At 38.6% G+C, this 22449-nt stretch overlaps 1 protein-coding gene across 11 annotated transcripts in view; it reads left to right on the forward strand.

The window, feature by feature from the left end:
• FER (FER tyrosine kinase) overlaps positions 1-22449 on the forward strand; it is a 456675-nt gene that overhangs the window by 226857 nt on the left and 207369 nt on the right. For all 11 annotated transcript variants that reach the window (XM_042251005.2, XM_060416072.1, XM_060416073.1 and 8 more), the window contains one exon: positions 11124-11246. In XM_042251005.2, the coding sequence (XP_042106939.1) occupies positions 11124-11246 (123 nt within the window). The remainder of the gene's footprint in view (positions 1-11123; positions 11247-22449) is intronic.

Here is a 22449-nt window from a genome sequence, read left to right on the forward strand (position 1 = left end):
CCATTTCCTCTGTCATATACCTGTTGTCTGGAAGGGTTTTATAAATGGGGGAAGTCATTACCAGATATTTATTATATTGCCTATTGGAATTTTATTCCAATCAATGACTTTATAATCCATTACTAGATTATAAAAGCTGTACGTAAGGGGACAGATGTCCTCAGAGAGGAAGATATAAAGACATACAGGATTTTAGAAAATGGAAAAATGTCAAGTAGTAGACCAATGGAAACTTGGGTTTCAAGCCCAGATATGTACATGATAAGCTCTGTGGTTCGGGATGTAATGGGGGTAATAGCCGATACAGTGCTTGTGAGACTCAGAGAGTGAATGAATATGTTCTTATTAAGTGCTGTGGAGACCATTAGGCATTTTTACCATTGTTTGAACACTTTATTTGAGAAAACATACAAACGTGCTTTGTATGGAATATCAATGTAATTGGAGAATTTAAAAATTCTTTCTGGTTCCTGTTGAGATTTATTTGTGAAATTTAAATAATAGTGGAAATGTTATTTTAGAAATCATATATTTAAGTTTGAGGCATTCATTGAACACAAATAATGTTACTTTTAGTAACGTTGTCTATGCCAACTAGAATCTCTTTTGGCAGTTAGTTTGAAGCTTTATTTTTGTATGCCTATCAGTTATCTTACAACATGGTGTGAAGCTGCGTGCTGTGAACATTGTGGCTGACCTACATGGATGCAGATACTTTCAATTTTTACCTTCTTACTATGCTAGCAGAGAATGTCTGTTGTTTTAGCTAGTTCAAGCCGGGACAACTACTTTTTTTCTTAATTTGAATTTATTTATTTTAATTGGAGGCTAGTTACTTTACAATATTGTATTGGTTTTGCCGTACATCAACATGATTCCACCATGGGTGTACACGTGTTCCCCATCCTGAACCCCCTCCCACCTCCTTCCCCGTACCAGCCCTCTGGGTCATCTCAGTGCACCAGCCCTGAGCATCCTGTATCATGCATTGAACCTGGACTGGTGATTCATTTCACATGTGATGCTATACATGTTTCTATGCCATTCTCCCAAATCATTCCACCCTCGCCCTCTCCCACTGTACTTTTTATTGGACGTTAATATATTAAGCGTATCTAAGTATCTGAATCTCAGTGTAATTCTAGTGTTACTTAGTAACCTATTCCATGGTTATTAACCTGTTTATGGTGCATATTGTAAAGTCACAGTTAGAGTTTGTACCTAAAACTATTTATCTTGTGTCATAAATATTGGTAGGTTTTCATAGATTCAAATAGCATTGTTAAATTTCATATGTTAATGTATAATCAAATCCTTGCTTTTGTATAAGATAAACAAAAATATGTGATAAAGTATTACAGAGGAAACTTTTATGCTGTTATTAATAGGAAAGTACCAATTCATATTTCTCTGATTTATATATCTGACACATTTGCTAAAAACACATTTTGGTAAAGTATCATTTTATTCATGTTGGCAAGGTAGGAAGGTGAAATTAAAAATGTATGGCCTACTGCTTGGTGAGTTTAATACCTGGTAGGTGAGACATTAGTAGAATTTATGAACAGAGAAACATTAAAGATGCAGAATTAGAGATGACTGAACCAAACACTTGGATTAACATCTGATAATGAATTGAAAAATAGCAACATAGTAAATATTTTAAAATAAAACTTGGGGGAAAGTCCTCTGTGTAATTGCATATCATTATTTTTTATTTCTTCATTCATTTCAATCAAGAGGTACTAGTTGAGCAAGTATTCTGTAGGACCCTGGGATGTGGGCCAATCAAACAGAAATAACACAAAAATGGAGGCCGCGAGCAGTAACTATGAGAAATTAGGTATCTCAGCGTGTTATATCATCAGTTCAGTCAGCAGGTGCTTATTGGATGTCTGTCATGTGCTAAGTTCCGCTTTGAACTGATGGATTAGTCTCTGAATGTACCAGACAGGTTTGCTTTGTTTTGTTGCCACAGTCTCTAGGCTCTTTGAACGACCTTTTAAATCCATACGATGGGTCTTCAGATAGGCTGAGCGAAAGTATACACATCCACAGTTTGTTTGGATGACAGTCAATTCCAAGTTTGTAGCCTTGTCCTTGCATGCTTAAGATTCTTTTAACTGTTTCACTACCCAGCCATTCAAGGATTCAAGAGAAGGCAGTATATACCTTGAAGTCAAAATGAAACCATCATGAGAGACCATTTCCTGTGCCCCAGGCACACAGAGAGGGACTTAGGAGGCTTCCTCCGTAACAATAAAGCAAATCCATTCCAAACCGTGATTAATTAATTTCCAGAAAGTACTGATTGAGTGAGTGCTTTTAAGGCCCAGACATGTTACGATGGAGCTTACATGCTGGGGAGAATTCACGCTCATTTGTAAATCACATACAATATATGAATTTATAAACCATAGTAAATGCTATAAAGATACACAGTGCTCTGAAAGCTTTTAATTGGAAAACTTAAGGAAGTTAACGTTTGAGACAACATCTGAGGAATGAATAACAGTTAACTAGGAAATGCCATGCCAGGATCATTTTAATATTATTCCTCAGGTTCCCCAACCTCTCCTGTTTACTGGTTTAACTGGTAACATGTTACAACTAGTCAGCGTGCTCTTTTTATCTGAGAAAGCTAAAATTTATGTTTTACATTTTTAGATTTGGGTATTACCCCAGAAAGGAGTGTTTTAGCATTTTGCTTGCTTTTATTCAGCTTATTCATCTTGGCCTCTTTCAGAAATGATTTTCCTTCTTTCCTTTTTATTTTTTTCTGAAGCATGCTTATCCTCAATTTTTTTTTTCAGATCTCCTCAGGCATAATATTTCAAATTAACATTCATTGAATCGCCTTCTCATTTTTATGTGCTTACGCTGTTCTGTCTGACTTTCTTGCATAATAATAGTCTTCTGGAAATATGTGTAGCAACAAAATCTGATTCTGCTTTTTATGTGTTTTTCATCAGTATGCATGATTGATTCTTAAGTTGCACAGTGATGAATCAGGAATGAATTCTGGATATTGTGAATGTTTTAAAAACAAAAGTAATGCATACTCTTAGTGAAAATTCAGAAATATGTATCACGGAATGTGTGCTTCACAGTAACACCCTCTTATAGACTCAGGGAATATTCTTTGAGATTTAAAACATATCTAATTGTATGTATCTATGTAACTCTTATTTTATAAAATTATTTTTATGTATACTTATTTTTTAATGATATATTACTTGATTTTTTAAAATGTAGTACAAATGACAATCAACACAATTTTGTCAGAATTTGTGGAAATTTATTCTCTACTACTGTTTTTATTGCTTCTTTTGAAATTCACATAGAAATCATTAGTAGCTCCAAAAAGAAATCTCTTATTTAAAAATGAATATGAATTCTTTCAGTCACATTATCATTAAAGCCACATTAACAGTCACATTATTATTAAAGTAGAGAAACTTTAAAAGTGTCTATTTATATGTGAAACCAACCTCTTAGCTGAATTGTAATACATCTGTACAGATTTGTACAAGGTCAAATGTAATATTTGGAATTTTGAGTGTATCAAGAAACAAGTCTTCAACATCGTTTGAATGTATTTTCTAGTTTTTTAAATAGAAGTATAAATCGTCTTCCAGTACTGCATTTGTTTTGGGTGTACATCGTAGTGATTTGATGTTTTTGCGCAGCGCAGAATGATCACCGTGGCGGTAGTTGTGATCTGTCCCTGTAAAGTCATCGCACGCTACTGACTGTGTTCCCACATGTGCTGTGCACTATGCCTCAGGACTTCCTCGTTGTGTAGCTAGAAGCTTGTACCTCTTAATCTCCCCTACGTGTTTCTTTCATCCCTCTGCCCTCTTTCCCTCTAGCAAAGACCACTTTGTTCTCTGTATCTATGAGTCTGTTTCTATTTTGTTATTTTTGTTTTTTAAATTCCATACATAATATTTGTCTTTCTCTGACTTATTTCACTTAGCATGAAATCTTCTAGGTCCATCCATGTTATCACAGATGGTAAGGTTTCATTCTTCTTTATGTCCAATTAATATTCCAGTGTGTGTGTGTGTGTATATCTTCTTTCTTATCCATTCATCTATTGATGGATACTTAGGTTGATTTGATATCTTGGTATTGTAAATGATGCTGTAATTAACATAGGGATGCCTATATCTTTTCTAAGTAGTGTTTTTATTTTCTTTGAAAAAATACCACATTGTGGAATTGCTGGATCATATTATACTTCTTCCCAGGTGGCACTAGTGGTAAGGAACGCGCCTACCGATGGAGGAGACAGACAAGGGTTCTATCCCTGGGTCGGGAAGATCCCCTGCAGGAGGGCGTGGCAGCCCACTCCAGGATCCTTGCCTGGAGAATCCCAGGGACAGAGGAGCCTGGCGGCCACAGTCCTTGGGGTCTCACGGAGGCAGACAGTCCTGAGCGCGCACATATTGCAGTCCCAGTTTCAGTCTTTTGAGCAAGTGTGACACTGTTTTCTGTAGTGACTTCACCAAGGTACATTCCCACTGATGGCGCACAAGGGTTCTGTGAATGGACTGTTCTTCACCGTAGTTGCTTAGATGAACTTTGTGAGCAACCGGCCTTGGCATACAGCAGGAAAAACAAGACCTGGAGCTGAGTGTGGCTGTGATCATGATCTACTTATTGCACAATCAGACTTAAATTGAAGAAAGTAGGGAAACCATAGGCCATTCAGGTATTACCTAAATCCAATCCCTTACGGTTATACAGTGGAAGGGACAAATAGATTCAAGGGGTTAGATCTGATTTACAGAGTGCCTGAAGAACTGTGAATGGAAGTTCATAACATTGTACAGGAGGCGGTGATCAAAACCATCCCCAAGGGGGAAAAAAAATGCAAGAGGGCAAAGTGGTTGTCGGAGCAGGCCTTATAAATAGCTGAGAAAAGAAGAGAAGCGAAAGGCAAGGGAGACAGGGAAAGATATGCCCATTTGAATGCAGAGTTCCAGAGATAGCAAGGAGAGATAAGAAGACCTTTTAAATGAACGGTGTAAAGAAGTAGAGGAAAACAACAGAATGGAAAAGACTGGAGATCTTTTCAAGAAAACTGGAGATATCAAGGGAACATTTCATGCAACGATGGACATGATAAAGAACAAAAATGGTAAGGATCTAACAGAAGCAGAAGAGATTAAGAAGATGTGGCAAAAATACACAGAACTATAGAAGAAAGGTCTTTAATGACCCAGATAACCAAATGGTGTGGTCACTCACCTAGAGCCAGACATCCTGGAGTGTGAAGTCAAGTGGCCTTAGGAAGCACTACTATGAACAAATCTGGTGGAGGTGATGGAATTCAGGTTGAGCAACCTAAAATCCTAAAAGATGATGGTGTTAAAGTACTGCACCTAATATGTTACCAAATTTGGAAAGCTTAGCAATGCCCACAGCCCTGGAAGTGGTCAATTTTCATTCCTATCCCAAAGAAGGGCAATGCCAAAGAATGTTCAGACTACCACGTAATTGTGCTCATTTCACGTTGTAGTGAGGTTATGCACCAGATCCTTCCACATAGGCTTCACTAGTGCATGAACCGAGAGCCTCCAGATGTAGAAGCTGCCTTTACAAAAGGCAGAGGAACCAGAGACCAAATTGCAAACATTCGTTGGATCATATAGAAAACAAGGGAATTCCAGAAAAACATCTACTTTTGCTTCATTCTCTACAAGAAAGCCTTTGACCATGTGGATCACAACAAACTGTGGAAAATTCTTAAAGAGATGGGAATACTAGACCCCGTTACCTGCCTCCTGCGAAACCTGTTTGCAGGTCAAGAAGCAACAATTAGAACCAGACATGAAGAGCAGACTGATTCCAAACTGGGAACAGAGTGCGTCAAGGCTGTACATCGTCACCTTGCTTATTTAACTTCTGTGCAGAGCACATGATGAGAAATGCCAGGCTCGATGAATCAGAAGTTGGAATCAAGATTGCTGGGAAAATACCAACAATTTCAGATATGTAGTTGATACCACTCTAATGGCAGATAGTGAAGAGGAACTAAAGAGCCTCTTGATGAGGGTTAAAGAGGAGAGTGAGAAGCTGACTTAAACATTAACATTCACAAAATTTATATCTTGACATCTTGTTTGACCACTTGCAATTTGCCTTGATTCATGGACCTAATATTCCACATTTTTATGCAATATTGCTCTTTACCAGATTGGACTTTGCTTCTATCACCAGTCACATCCACAACTGGGTGTTGTTTTTGCTTTGGCTGTGTCTCTTCATTGTTTTTGGAGTTATTTCTTTTGATCTCCAGTAGCATACTGGGTACCTATCAGCCTAAGGAGTTCATCTTTCAGTGTCCTATCTTTTTGCCATACTGTCCATGGGGCTCTCAAGGCAAAAATGCTGAAGTGGTTTGCCATCCCCTTCTCCAGTGGACCACATTTTGTCAGAACTCTCCACCATGACCTGGAATGTTAGATCCATGAACCAAGGCAAATTAGAAGTGGTCAAACAGGAGATGGCAACAGTGAACGTCAACATTTTAGGAATCAGCGAACTAAGATGGACTGGAATGAGTGAATTTAACTCAGATGACCATTATATCTACTACTGTGGGCAAGAATCCCTTAGAAGAAATGGAGTAGCCCTCATAGTCAACAAAAGAGCCCAAAATGCAGTGCTTGGATGCAGTCTCAAAAGTGACAGAATGATCTCTGCTCATTTCCAAGGCAAACCATTCAGTCTCACAGTAATTCAAGTCTATGCCCCAACCAGTAATGCTGAAGAAGCTGAATGATTCTATGAAGACCTGCTAAGTCACTTCAGTCGTGTCCGACTCTGTGCGACCCCATAGACAGCAGCTCACCAGGCTCCCCCATCCCTGGGATTCTCCAGGCAAGAACACTGGAGTGGGTTGCCATTTCCTTCTCCAATGCAAGAAAGTGAAAAGTGAAAGTGAGGTTGCTCAGTTGTGTCCGACTCCTAGCAACCCCATGGACTGCAGCCTACCAGGCTCTTCCGTCCATGGGATTTTCCAGGCTAGAGTACTAGAGTGGGTTGCCATTGCCTTCTCCATCTATGAAGACCTACAAGACCTTATAGAACTAACACCCAAAAAAAGATGTCCTTTTCATTAGGGGGGACTGGAATGCAAAAGTAGGAAGTCAAGAAAAACCTGGAGGAACAGGCAAATTTGGCGTTGGAGTACAGAATGAAGCACAGCAAAGGCTAATAGAGGTCTGCCAAGAGAATGCACTGGTCATAGCAAACACCCTCTTAACAACACAAGAGAAGACTATATACATGGACCTCACCAGATGGTCAACGCTGGAATCAGACTGATTATATTCTTTGCAGCCAAAGATGGAGAAACTCTATACAGTCAGCCAAAACAAGACTGGGAGCTAACTGTGGCTCAGATCATGAACTCCTTATTGCCAAATTCAGACTGAAATTGAAGAAAGTAGGGAAAACCAGTAGACCATTCAGGTATGATGTAAATCAAATCCTTTACTGTTATACAGTGGAAGTGACAAATAGATTCAAGGGATTAGATATGGTAGATAGAGTACATGATGAACTATGGACGGAGATTCATGACATTGTACAAGTCAGTGATCAAGACCATCATCAAAATAAAGAAATGCAAAAAGGCAAAATGGTTGTCTGAGGAGGCCTTACAAATAGCTATGAAAAGAAGAGAAGTGAAAGGCGAAGGGGGAAAGGAAAGATATACCCATTTGAGTGCAGAGTTTCAAAGAATAGCAAGGAGAGATAAGAAAGCCTTACTCAGTGATCAGTGCAAAGAAATAGAAGAAAATAATAGAATGGGTTTATAATAGCCAGGACATGGAAACAACCTAGATGTCCATCAGCAGATGAATGGATAAGAAAGCTGTGGTACATATACACAATGGAGTATTACTCAGCAGTTAAAAAGAATTCATTTGAATCAGTTCTGATGAGATGGATGAAACTGGAGCCGATTATACAGAGTGAAGTAAGCCAGAAAGAAAAACACCAATACACTATACTAACACATATATATGGAATTTAGGAAGATGGCAATGACAACCCTGTATGCAAGACAGGGAAGAGACACAGATGTGTATAACGGACTTTTGGACTCAGAGGAGAGGAGAGGTGGGATGATTTGGGAGAATGACATTCTAACATGTATACTATCATGTGAATTGAATCGCCAGTCTATGTCTGACGCAGGATGCAGCATGCTTGGGGCTGGTGCATGGGGATGACCCAGAAAGATGTTATGGGAGGGAGGTGGGAGGGGGTTCATGTTTGGGAATGCATGTAAGAATTAAAGATTTTAAAATTTAAAAATAAAAAATTAAAAAAAAAAAATAGAATGGGAAAGACTAGAGAGCTCTTCAAGAAAATTAGAGATACCAAGGGAACATTTCATGCAAAGATGGGCTCAATAAAGGACAGAAATGGTGTGGACCTAACAGAAGCAGAAGATATTAAGAAGAGGTGACAAGAATACACAGAAAAACTATAGAAGAGCTCTTCATGACTCAGATAATCACAATGGTGTGATTGATCACTCGCCTAGAGCCAGATATCCTGGAATGTGAAGTCAAGTAGGCATCAGGAAGCATCACTACGAACAAAGCTAGTGGAGGTGATGGAATTCCAGTTGAACTACTTCAAATCCTGAAAGATGATGCTGTGAAAGTGCTGAATTCAATATGCCAGCAAATTTGGAAAACTCAGCAGTGACCACAGAAGTGGAAAAGGTCAGTTTTCATTCCAATCCCTAAGAAAGGCAATGCCAAAGAATGCTCAGACTACCGCACAATTGCACTCATCTCACACGCTAGCAAAGTAATACTCAAAATTCTCCAAACCAGGCTTCAGCAATACATGAACTGTGAACTTCCAAATGTTCAAGCTGGTTTTAGAAAAGGCAGAGGAACCAGAGATCAAATTACCAACATCCGTTGGATCAGTGGGAAAGCAAGAGAGTTCCAGGAAAACATCTACTTTTGCTTTATTGACTATGCCAAAGCCTTTGTGTGGATCACAATAAACTGGAAAATTCTGAAAGAGATGGGAATACCAGACCGCCAGACCTGGTTCTTGAGAGACCTATATGCAGGTCAGGAAGCAATAGTTAGAACTGGACATGGAACAACTGACTGGTTCCAAATAGGAAAAGGAGTACGTCAAGGCTGTATATTGTCACCTTGCTTATTTAACTTATATGCAGACTACATCATAAGAAACGCTGGACTGGAAGAAGCACAAGGTGGAATCAAGATTGCCAGGAGAAATATCAATAACTCAGATATGCAGATGACACCACCCTTATGGCAGAAAGTGAAGAAGAACTAAAGAGCCTCTTGATGAAAGTGAAAGAGGAGAGTGAAAAAGTTGGCTTAAAGCTCAACATTCAGAAAACTAAGATCATGGCATTTGGTCCCATCACTTCATGGCAGATAGATGGGGAAACAGTATCAGACTTTATTTTGGGGGCTCTAAAATCACTGCAAATAGTGACTGCAGCCATGAAATTAAAAGACACTTGCTCCTTTGTAGAAAAGTTATGACCAAATTGTACAGCATATTAAAAAGCTGAGACATTACTTTGCCAACAAAGGTCCATCTAATCAAGGCTATGGTTTTTCTAGTAGTCATGTATGGATGTGAGAGTTGGACTATAAAGAAAGCTGAGTGCCCAGGAATTGATACCTTTGAACTGTGGTGTTGGAGAAGACCCTTGGACTGTAAGGAGATCCAACCAATCCATCCTAAAGGAGATCAGTCCTGAATATTCTTTGGAAGGACTGATGCTGGAGCTGAAACTCCAATACTTCGGCCACCTGATGCGAAGAACTGACTCGTTGGAAAAGACCCTGATGCTGGGAAAGATTGAAGGTGGGAGTAGAAGGAGACGATAGAGGATGAGATGGCTGGATGGCATCACCGACTCAATGGACACGAGTTTGGGTAAAGCCCAGGAGTTGGTAGTGGACAGGGAGGCCTGGCGTGCTACGGTTCATGGGGTCCCAGAGAGTTGGACATGACTCAGTGACTGAACTGACTGAATTTTATATTGCACAAATCCAGTTTTGAGTTTTTTTATCCTTTATCTGGGAAAACCTTCCAATGTTGTAAATAGTACCCAAATTTGGAGAGTTCAGAAATTTCTTATTTCTTACCATAGAATTTTCTTAAAATGGAACATGTTTGTATCTGTATTTATACACATGTACATGTGAGCTCTTTGTGAATAATCAGATGGGAGCCTTTGTTACACGACACTGTATCGTAATGCTCCTTTCATTGAAAAATAGCTGCAATGAGATGTTTTTTCTTTGCTAAATTTATTGCCATTGATTCATTCATGAGATTACCAACGGATGTGCCTTTTTTAAGTTAGAGGAAAGCGGTCTTGACAGAGTTTGGGAACATGTCACTAACTTCATGTGTCGGAATCACAGGTGTGAAGACGTGAGTGTGCTGATGCGCACAGACTTGTCTCTGCTGCATTTTCTCTATCAAGTGTATGTGAAGGACAGTATCGTTTTGTTTTGTTTTGTTTTTGACTGTGTGGTTTGATGAAAGAATAATACATGAATAACCGAAGTACAGAAAAATCAATTCATACTGTATTGATGAAAGGGAAATAAATGGTCATCAGAGGTATTCTTAAAATATTATTATATTGGATATGCTTCTGCAGACTTTTGACTTTATTTTTGGTCTTGAAAGCTTTTTCAAATGAAACACATATGCAAACATATGTACACATATTTCTGTTCCTTCAGTGTATCCTGTAGTTTATTTCCTTTGGTTGTTATTTTAGCAATGTGCATTCTAGGTCTGTAAATTTTTCTTTTCTTCTTTTCTTTCTTTCTTTCTTTTTAACAATCTGAATTACATTTAGTCATTTATGAAAATTAGTTTCTTGATGCAAGATTATTTTTTAGCATGTTGCAATATCACTTGTCTTTATTTTTACCGTCTTAACCATTTTTAAGTGTATTATAATTCAGCAGTGTTAAATATCTTCACACACTTGTACAACAATAGGCTTTCTTAAATGGAACTTTATTGATGAATGAAGTGTTGCTTAAGCAATGTCTTTATTGTTCTTTCTCCAGAATATGTATCGTTTTGAAGGCACTGGGTTTTCAAATATCCCTCAACTTATAGACCATCACTACACAACGAAACAGGTCATCACTAAGAAGTCAGGTGTGATTCTGCTGAATCCTATTCCTAAGGTAGGTGCTTACGTTCAGCTTTTTTAGACAAAAGAAAAAAGAAAAGACTGCTTTGTGAGTTGTGTCCCACACTAAATAAAGTTCTTAGGTTATTTATAATTTTGGAAACAAAGATAGTTAAAGTGTGAAATTTCCTTGGTTGTACTTAGATGGCAGATGGGTTGTCTTTTTATTCAGTGTTTGCTAGGTTACAAATGGCCTGTCTTTTTTCTTTTTCCTTTCAAGTGTTTCTTGAAAGACTTGAGGCTTTCCTTCACACTATAAGGTTCAGAGTTTAAAAGATTTAGTTTATAAAAGATTCTGAGACGTAGATGTCCAAGAAAATGTCCAGCAATTAAGAGTTAATTAGAATTTTACTTTTTGGTGTTAAGTGTATGATATATTGTAAGATATTGGAATTTTTTAAAACTACACTATTCTTCTCAGGGTCAGTAAATCATAGCTTCACTGTAGAGTCAGCTAGCTGGGTGAGAGATTGTTCTAGGTCATCGTTACCTCTAAGATCTATCACAGAACAGATTGCATTTATGTGCTTTAAGCAATCTGTGAGGTAGTAAGTGGGTTGAGGAAGGCTTGTGTTTTTAAGGTGAGACCTGTGGCACCTGGACTAGGGGGACAGTGGAGACGGCCTAGCTTCTGGGCACTTTTAATGGTCCAGGAATTGAGTTGGGGTCAACAGGAGCTCCTTTCCTGAGGGAGCCATCTCACATGAGGAACAGTGTAGAAACAGGGAAGTCGTAAAACCTGGGAGGTTAAGATATGCTGATTTGAGGTTTATGTATCCAGGGGTGACTTGTAATATGAACCAAGTGTTATCCCCAAGAATGCTAGTATATAATCTAAATTCACCTGAAATTTTAAAAATTTAAAAAGCAGTTGTTATAGTTCCCTTTGTTAGCCTGGAGCATGATGTCTGTGTTTGTACTTGTATTGTGTATTTATTACTCACTCTTTATTTTTACATTCCACCCACAGAAGATTTCAACAGTCAGTTTCTAAACATTAATTCGGTGGCTAAAGAATTGTCCTTTTTGCATAATTTTCTAGAATTATGAGTTTGGCTCATTCTTTGTTAGTGTTTTTCCTTTCACTTTTGTTTTACATTTTAATTGCAGAAAACCCTATAAAAATTCTCCTTTAGTCTGGAACAGGCTGTTATATTTTTTCTCTAGTTAAAAAAAGGTCTATTAATGTTTCATCTTTCATCGATGAATAACTGCTGTCTGTTCTCGTGACTTTATTTACTATTAATACATCAGTGACTTGCAAATTTATGTTTCCAGCTCAGATATATATCTTTCCCAAATCTAAAAATTTTCTACTTCTCACCTAAAACTGAATGTATCATAGTTAACTACAAAATTTGTTCTTCCTTTATAGTAAATGGTATCACCAAAAACCCAGCTGCTCAAACCATAAATCTAGGGGTCCTTTGACAGCTCTTCACCTGCTCCAGCACTGTAAGTGCCAGGAGTTTTGTATCCTTAGTTGTACATGTGAAAGTATGAACTCAATTCTAGTATATCCCAATATGAAGTAAAGTTTAGTGCGGTGAAGGTACCACAGTTTGACCATGTTAGGTTAATGGGAGATAGGATAGGATACTGTCAAATGATTGCGACTCATTTCTTAAGCCAGCCTAGTGTCTGCATTGTCCACTTGCTTAGCCAAGTCTAAGCTGAGAGACCAGAGCCCTAAAAGAGGCGCAAAACAGTGCTTATGTGGCCTTGGGTGTGAATGTGTAAGTAAAGCTATATCCCTCATGGTATGAAATAGTCCATGAGACGGTCGTCGAGAAGCGGAGCAGATGCTCTGGACTGTTGCATGGCCGGTTATTCTCTTCCTCTCAGACCCCCGACTCTGTCTGTGGAGCCGATTATCCCAGCATCCTATAGTCTTAGTTATGGAAATGACTACACTGAAAGCTGTGAAAGATTAAGGGGCTACATATGATCGTTTTATGAGGTAGAAATTTGAAGTTAATCTAGTTGACTGTTAACTTGATATTTGAAATATGCAAGTTATTATCTCAATTTATGGTAAATATTATTATGCACTTGATTTAAAGAATCATATCACTCTTTTAAAAGAAAATCACAAAACAGGGTTATAAGAGCAGGTAATTTTCAATCATGAGTGGGAAACAAGTTTCTTATGCTGGTCTTATCTGTTACGTATCTTCTCTTGGAAGGTTATTTGTTGTCTTATAAATGGAATCTCTTTCCTGATTTAATTTGTATAAGAAGTTAATGTCTTTGACCATATACTGTGCTATAAAACATGTAATTTCCATCTTGCCAGACTTCATTTTTAGCCTACATAAAGAATGCTATTTTGGTCTCAGTGTAATTTCTGTTTATAGTACCCCACGCCTCTCTCCATTTGTTTCCCTCTTACTCATGAGAACGTGCGTGCACAGTATATGCCTGAGTAGAGGACGAGGCGACCAGGGTAACTTCTCTCTTATTCCCAGAGGCACGCGAAACTAGACGAAACTAGACAGCCTGAGTTAGGGAAATTGACTTTCTCATGATGATGAAGCGAACCGATGTTCCACCCAGCCATCCCTCACTCTGCCCTGGCTGACGTTTCCTCCTCTGCCTCCCAAAGCCTGTGGGAAGGTATGGGAGTGAGAGAGGTGTCCTACACAGCTTGCTGTTCTTAATCATCACCATCATCCTGGCAGCACGGTGGGACGCACAGGGCCTGTTCTCCCCTCAGCTCAGACTCTGTTCAAGTGTTGCTTCATCAGGGAGGTCTTTTCTGACTGCGGCCTGGGAAATAACACCTTACCCCTCATATCTCTCGCTTGTCCTCAATCCTCTCTGTTACAGTTCTGCTTACCTGACATCATACTATAGGATGCATTTTTGGTTGTCTCTCTCCCGCAAGAGAAATGTACGTTCTATAAGGGCCAGGATTGCATTTAACAGTCAGTGCAACCAGTACCTAAAACAGTGCTAGCTACTATGTGCTCACTTGATCCAGTCATGTCCGACTCTTTATGACCCCGTGAACTGTAGGCCACCAGGCTCCTCTGTCCATGGGATTCTCCAGGCAAGAATACTGGAGTGGGTTGCCATGTCCTCCTCCAGCTAGCTAGTAGGTGTTCAGTAAATATCTGTTGAAGAATTGAATTGACTGGGCAGTTGCTAGAAGCTTCTTATATGCCTTAACTGTATATATTCCCATGAAATAAATATTGCTATTAACCCCATACAATTATGAACCTGGAACTGAAGTTTACAATGGTAAATTACTTTCACAAAACAACACAGCTGTCGGCAGAGATGAGATATTCAACCCATGTTCTTAACTGCTATCTGTCTAGACTGTAGAGTCTAAATTTTAGAGGCTGTAAGGAATAAAATGTTTATTTTATGGGACATGTGTGAGTTTAATGGAAAGGCAATATCTTTGGTTGCACAAAATAGTAAATTGGAAAAGTCTTTACCATAGCAAAAACTATGGGTCTCTATAGAAGGAAGAACATTAGACAGTAATATTTGGTGAGAGTTGGAATTTAAGGTGCAGTAGAGGATATTGTAAGATGCAGGTAAGGAAGACATCTGGTTCACCTTTAACATTTGAAAGTCTGGCTTGTGAAGCTTAATATTTCTTTAGATTTAGATCTTTAAAAATTTTTTTCTTTCTGAATGGAAGTTAAAGTTCATGATTTAAATTCAGGCAAGTTAGGCAGTGAGCCGTTAAGTTGAACCTTTAGGTAAATGACTTGCCTGCCAGCTTAAATCAAGTAATTCTGGCTTTTTAATCAGAGTTTTGTATAGTATGCCAGAACATTAGAAGCAGATTTTTGTGGAGAGAGTGAGCCTGTGACTGAAGTTAACATGTCGTGAGGTGACCGGTTTCTGGTGGCGGCTTCTCCGAGAGACACACACACACAAAGGGCAGAGAGGAGAGCGCTGCTTCCCATTTAGGCGCTCCGTGCACGCTGTGAGGTTTCAGACCCCTGAAGACTATGCACTTTACCTTATACTCAAGTCACGTAGTCACTGCTCACCAGATACCTTGTTTATTACAAAAGGACATAACTCAAGAAAAGTCCATTTTTCTCTGTAGATTTTGGAAACTATAAAATACCATATACTTTCCTGTTCAAAAAGTTTCTTTAACAGGACAAATAGAACAGAGGGAAAATTTGAAGATTTTAAATTGTGAAGGAAAAAAATTTCAGAGTGCTAACACGAAAATGATTCTGTCCTATTCATCATTTTTGACTACAACCCTAGCTAGCATAAATTATAACGTATAGTCTTTGCAACGTCAATAGTTAAGAAATTCTTTCCGTAGGTCAGTATTCTAACAGTAGTATGTACATTGTGAAGTACATACACACAGTAATTGTGACAGTTACAATCCCGTCTCATATGAAAGTTAGTCTAACAAGAACTATAATAGTGTGTTGTATTCAGGGAAATACAGATAATATCTGAATGTTTACCCTTCATTTTGCATAGTTTGGAAAGTCAAATTAAGCTTGGATTTTAGGTTTGTTCCATTTAATGAAATAACATGACCTTGTCATCGAACATATAACACATAAACTGACTTTCAGCTTTTTATCTCAAAATTTACCAGCAGGTATCGTGAGGAAGAGCAACGTTGGACTCAAAAATTAATAGACCTTGGAGGCCACTAATGATTTCTTATGTGATTTCTCAAAGGAATTTCATGTATATGTCTACCTCAGACTTTCTTAAATATCATATTTTTAGTCTGAGGAGCAAGGTTTTTTGGTAGATAAGAATATTCTTTTTATCTACTATATAAATAGATGGAAGGGTGATGAAATAGTCAGATGGGGGCTGAGAGGTTAAAAGAAAAGTCATTAAAGTTTTTTTTAATGTAGATTAAAGGATAGGATTGGTATTTACAGCACAAACATTGCCTGGAGTGTATCATTTCATCATTTTAAAATATTTACAAAATCTATGCATGTGGACCCTGGGAAAGGGAAGGTGTTAGCTGCTCAGTCATGTCTGACTCTTCGTGACCCCGTGGACTGTAGGACACCAGACTCCTTTATCCATGGAATTGTCCAGGCAAGAATACTGGAGTGAGTAGCCATTCCTTTCTCCAGGGGATCTTCCTGATCCAGAGATCTACCCCAGGGCTCCTGCATTGCAGACGGATTCTTTATTGTCTGAGCCACTAGAGAAGGCCGAGAAGCGTGTAGAAATGTACACAGAAAATGGATAAAAGGATTTCTCCTATGAACATGGCTACATAACAACATTTTGTCCCTATTACCTGTGGAAACCATAGAACAATAACAACAAAATAAAAAAGTATAAACTGCATTTTTCACAAAACTAGGAGCTATATATTATCCACAGACTTTAAGAAGTACATGTTTAGGTAGCCAAAAGCTCTTTTGCTTAGGCAAAAGTTGTATAGCACAAAGGAAAGAGATGATCAAAGAACCAAGTTGCTCTAGATCTTATTAAGCTCTAGCAAAAATACATGTTGAAAGGAAAGAACTCTAAATTTCTATATTTTTTGCTTACATCAATGAGTGCAAGACATGTGTGGAGAAAATAAAATTTTTCATATAGCTAAGTGATGCAGACAAAACTGCACTTGGAGGAAAATTCAGAACCTTAAAAACTTAACATTGATAAAACAAAAAGAATGAAGTGAATGAGTTAAACATCTAATTCAAAAAATTAAGAAGAAAAAACACCACAATTAAAAGGAAAGCAAAAGAAAGGAATTAAGAAAGGTAAAAGCATAAAGGAATAAGTTAAAACAAAATATAAAAAATAAATATATATATATATAATAACTACTTTTTACAAGATCAGAAGAAAATTAAAATACTTGCTAATTTATTTAAGAAAACACATACCACACGGGGCTAATATCTAATATATAAAGAACCTCTAGAAATTAATTCTGCCCTTGTTGCTCAGACAGTAAAGAATCTGCCTGCAGTGTGGGAGACCTGGGTTTGATCCCTGGATTGGGAAGATCCCCTGGAAAAGGAAATGGCAACCCACTCCAGTATTCTTGTCTGGAGGATTCCATGGACAGAGAAGCCTGGCAGGCTGCAGTCTGTCAGATAAAGACAATCAAAAAGAAAAATTAGCAATGGGCATGAATGGATAGTTCAAAAAATGAAAATACAAATGACTTTTAAAATATGACAGATGATTATATTACTCAGAATAAAGGAGTATTAAAACTAGGATGAGATATCATGTTTTTACCTAGCAGATTGGCATAAACTCAGTTTGATAATTTAGTTTCTTTGCAAAGATGTACAGATAAAAACCTTAGATAATTTGGTGATGGGGATATAAATTAGAAAAACCTCTGTTGGGCTTCCCTGATGGTAAAGAATCCGCTGGTAAAGAATCCGCTTGCAATGTGGGAGACCTGGGTTTGGTCCCTGGGTTGGGAAGATCCCTGGAGAAGGGAAAGGCTACCCGCTCCAGTATTCTCACCTGGAGAATTCCATGGACAGAGGAGCCTGGTGGGCTATAGTCCATGGGGTTCCAAAGAGTTGGACATGACTAAGCGAATACCACCCTTATGGCAGAAAGTGAAGAGGAACTAAAAAGCCTCTTGATGAAAGTGAAAGAGGAGAGTGAAAACGTTGGCTTACAGCTCAACATTCAGAAAACGAAGATCATGGCATCTGGTCCCATCACTTCGTGGGAAATAGATGGGGAAACAGTGGAAGCAGTGTCAGACTTTATTTTTCTGGGCTCCAAAATCACTGCAGATGGTGACTGCAGCCAGGAAATTAAAAGATGCTTACTCCTTGGAAGGAAAGTTAAGACCAACCTAGACAGCATATTCAAAAGCAGAGACATTACTTTGTCAACAAAGGTCCGTCTAGTCAAGGCTATAGTTTTCCCTGTGGTCACGTATGGATGTGAGAGTTGGACTGTGAAGAAAGCTGAGTGCCAAAGAATTGATGCTTTTGAACAGTGATATTGGAGAAGACTCTTGAGAGTCCCTTGGACTGCAAGGAGATCCAACCAGTCCATCCTAAAGGAGATCAGCCCTGGGATTTCTTTGGAAGGAATGATGCTAAAGCTGAAACTCCAGTACTTTGGCCACCTCATACGAAGAGTTGACTCATTGGAAAAGACTCTGATGCTGGGAGGGATTGCGGGCAGGAGGAGAAGGGGACGATAGAGGATGAGATGGCTGAAAGGTATCACCAACTCGATGGACATGAGTCTGAGTGAACTCCGGGAGTTGGTGATGGACAGGGAGGCCTGGGGTGCTGCGATTCATGGGGTTGTGAAAAGTCGGACACGACTGAGCGACTGCACTGAACTGAAGCACACACACTGTAGAAGGCAATGTGGCTCGATCTATAAAAATTATAAAAGGGATCTCGCTCTGACTTAGCAATATGACTACTGCAGCTCGTCCTTTAGTTACGTATGTGTATGTATGAAGTGATATCAGGATAAGGTTATTCACTGCAGCATTTATAATATCAGGAAATTGGAAATAATTCAAATGTTCTTTAATAGGAGACTGGTTAAATCAATCATTTTACCCCGTCCATTGTAATACCATGAATGAGAAAGCATCTGTATACTGGTTGGAGAGAGTTCCAAGATACAGAAGCAATGTTTCTAAAACTCTTTTTTCCCATAATGCATAGAAATTGCATATTATATTGAGTCCCAGGACATACCGAATTGGAAATGTTGGTATGGATATGTGTTCATAATTGATAGAGATTTTATGAAACTTTTTATATTTCTTAATGCATCCAAAAAGTCAACATCCAAAAAGTTGATTTTATGAGTCTCAATTTGAAAAAGATTTTATAAAGGATTTTTAAAGTAACAGTATGTGAATTTAGAAGAACATACGGCCTAGGAATGATTTACAGAGAAATGTGGACTTTTCGAGGATAGGCCAACAGACTAGGGAAATTGTTTGGGGTTACGGTAAGGGACTGGAGGAGGGTGTGGCAGCCCATTCCCGGGATCCTGCCTGGAGCACCCCGTGGACAGAGGAGCCTGGTGGGCCACGGCCCATGGGGTCACACAGAGTCAGACAGGACTGAAGCAACTGCGCAGGCATGCACACACTCATGGTAAGGGAAGCATCTAAAACGTGGGAAGTTCCTAGACTTGTTTTAAGGAAGGCAAGATCAGTTGCCTTGACAGAAGCAGATGGTTTAAAAAGATGAGTAATCTGAAAGTCCAGTTTGAGAGCTTTGAATACCATAGTTAGGATTTCTCTGTGGAAATGCCATTCCATTGCAGGTTTATAAGCAAGGGTGGGATGTGAACCTGACGCATCTAAAGTGTAGCTAGTGATACCTTACGAAAGTACTAAAGCCTGACCAGCCTTTTGGAGAAGGAAATGGCAACCCACTCCTGTATTCTTGCCTGGAGAATTCTATGAACACAGGAGCCTGGTGGGCTACAGTCCATCGGATCATGAACAGTCAGGTATGTCTGAGCAACTATCACTCATCCAGCCTTTTAAATTATTTATTGGCACATTTATAAAACAAATAAATCAAGTTTATTTTACTATGCTTCACAAAGAACTTGTGTAGCCACATCCGAATTATATTTCAGTGAATAATGTCAAAATATATATAGAAAAAATATCAATAGCAGGAAAAAATAATTAATAGTGGAAATTTAACAATAGTAAATAAAATGCAAAATGCAGTTTTGTTTTGTTATGAAATATAAAAACCCAGAGACTCTTGTTAGAGTAGTGCGCTAAAATCAAGAACTAGGTGAAATTTGACAGTTCATCCCCTGTTACTTTACAAATGAGGCAATAATCTCTAAGGCAAGTGGCTCATGCTCAAAGTCACAGAATAGCTAAGCGTTAAAGTCAGATTTCTAGGTTCCTTTCAGTAAAAATACATTTCTTATTAAATTGCATGTTGCTGGTCTCATCATTGTACATTTTATTTGAAAGAACATCTAGGTTAGCTTGTATCCAGCTCACAGAAAGGCTGGCATATGTAACCACAAATTTAAATTTTCAAAATTATAATACATAAGCAAAACAACAGTTATAGTCTCTGGAAGAACAAATATTTGAAACAGACATGATTAATGAAATTATTAAGAGGATGATCAGTCGAGGAAGAAAATTACTTGTTCACCAAATTATTACATGAAAGGATGAAAGGAATCAACTTCATAGTGATTCATCTATTTTTATTGTACACAGCATATCACCTAAGCCGTACAATAAAATTTTATCTTCATTTTACAAAATACCAACAATTAATTGTCTGTATTTGTTTTAAATAGTTACGATGTACATGTGTTATGCTACTTGCTCAAATCAAACATCTAGAGAATAATAGGTGATTTGAATGTGGTTTTGTCTGAATGGAAGTTTAATCTTAAGTCGTTACAGTTGTTGATGGGCTTGAGATAAAATAACTTGAATTAAGAAAAGGATATATTATGTATTTTAATAAAATATATGGTTTTTAACTAACAAGCAAAGTGTAGTTTCTTAAAGACCTGTAATAATTTCCATGTTGAGCTTGAAATTTAGCTATAAGTCATTGTAGAAAAAGTTAACTAGTGTCATGGTTAGAGAGGAGGAAGGATATTAATTTATTTAAAGCAAAGTTTTACTACCAATAAGTTCTAAAGGAAATTTCTCCCTTGGGATTTTAGATATAGCAATGCCCTTAAAAACGTTTCTGCAAAAGTTTAAGGACAGATTTCATAGATTGTTGCTTCTAGTGTCCTTTCATAATAGCCAAGGGCATAATATTAAGTTGTATTTTATACAATGTAATGGAACACATTCTGCATTGAAATTTTTTGTCTGTTTTCAATTTTTGCTGAATAATAGAATTCTAGGATCCAGATTTATAGTTGAAACAGTAATAAAATTATCATTAAATACAGTAGAAATTTAAACAAGTACCAGAATACCAGAAGATCACACATACGATGTTTACAAATCTCTCTCTCAATTATATGCCTGAGCAACTTAAATGCAGCCGAGTTGGTAGGAGATGCGCAGGCTGAGTGTAGGATGTCTTAGCATGGGATGAGGTTTTGTTGAAGTGTTGTTTTCATTCATGCTTTGCCCTTAATGGGGGGGAAAAAAGCCCTGATTATGTTGCCAATAATTGATCATTCAAACTTTTGTAAATTATCTTTTCTGGATAATTTAATGGATATTATTATGTCTTTTACTGTCTTTTCAAATCTTGAACTTAGACACTGAGAATATATTTAGTTGTTCTGAAACCGCAGAAAACAGTGGAATTAAGTTAGTGAGATCTGGAAAGCAAGGTAAGTCTGTACCAAGAAGAAGACAAAGGCATTCTGATGCAGTTTTATTTTAATTGGAGGACAGTTACTCTGCAGTGTTGTGATGGTCTTTGCCATGGGTCAGCGTGAATCGGCCACAGGTGTACACTGTCCCCCTCCCACCTCCCTCCGCACCCCGCCCCGCTGGGCTGTCCCAGGGCACCAGCTTTGGGTGCCCTGCTTCTTGCATGGGACTCGCACTGGCTGTCTCTTTCACATATGGTAATATACATGTTTCAGCGCTATTCTCTCAAATCATCCGCCTTCTCCCGCTGAGTCCAAAAGTCTGTTCTTTACATCCGTGTCTCCATGCAGACTGTTCTTAACGTTGGGACTTGTCTGATGCAAAGCCGTAGAGACATGGTCAGCAGGATAGGAGGGATGGACGAGGTGGTCAGGAGTGAGGGAGGTGAGCTGGTAAGGAGACTGTGGCAGAGAGAACAGATGGGGCCTGCTCTGCCTCCGAGCCAGGTTAGTCTCTTGAGTCACATACTCCCCTTTCCCTATAACCGCTCTCTGCCCTGTGCCCCTGGAGCCTGCAGCCCACAGAGACTTCTGAGGTAGGCAAGCTTGATGATGGTGTGTCATTTTCGTTTCACTGTTAGTCAGTTTTAGTTAATAGACGTATTTACTATTCCACCCATAACTGCTCCCTGCTAAGTTAGATGAGCGCTTCCCTGGTGGCTCAGCTGGTAAAGAGTCCGCCTGCCATGCAGGAGACCTGGGTTCGATGCCTGGGTTGGGAAGATCCCCTGGAGAAGGGAAAGGCTCCCCCCTCCAGTGCTCTGGCCTGGAGAATCCCATGGACTGGATGGGCCATGGGGTCGCAAAGAGTCAGACACGCCTGAGCGACTCTCCCTTCCCTTCACTAGTCCATGAACATGTCCTCCTCGTCCTCC

Source organism: Ovis aries, chromosome 5, assembly GCF_016772045.2.
Source record: "Ovis aries strain OAR_USU_Benz2616 breed Rambouillet chromosome 5, ARS-UI_Ramb_v3.0, whole genome shotgun sequence".
Lineage (NCBI taxonomy): Eukaryota > Metazoa > Chordata > Mammalia > Artiodactyla > Bovidae > Ovis > Ovis aries.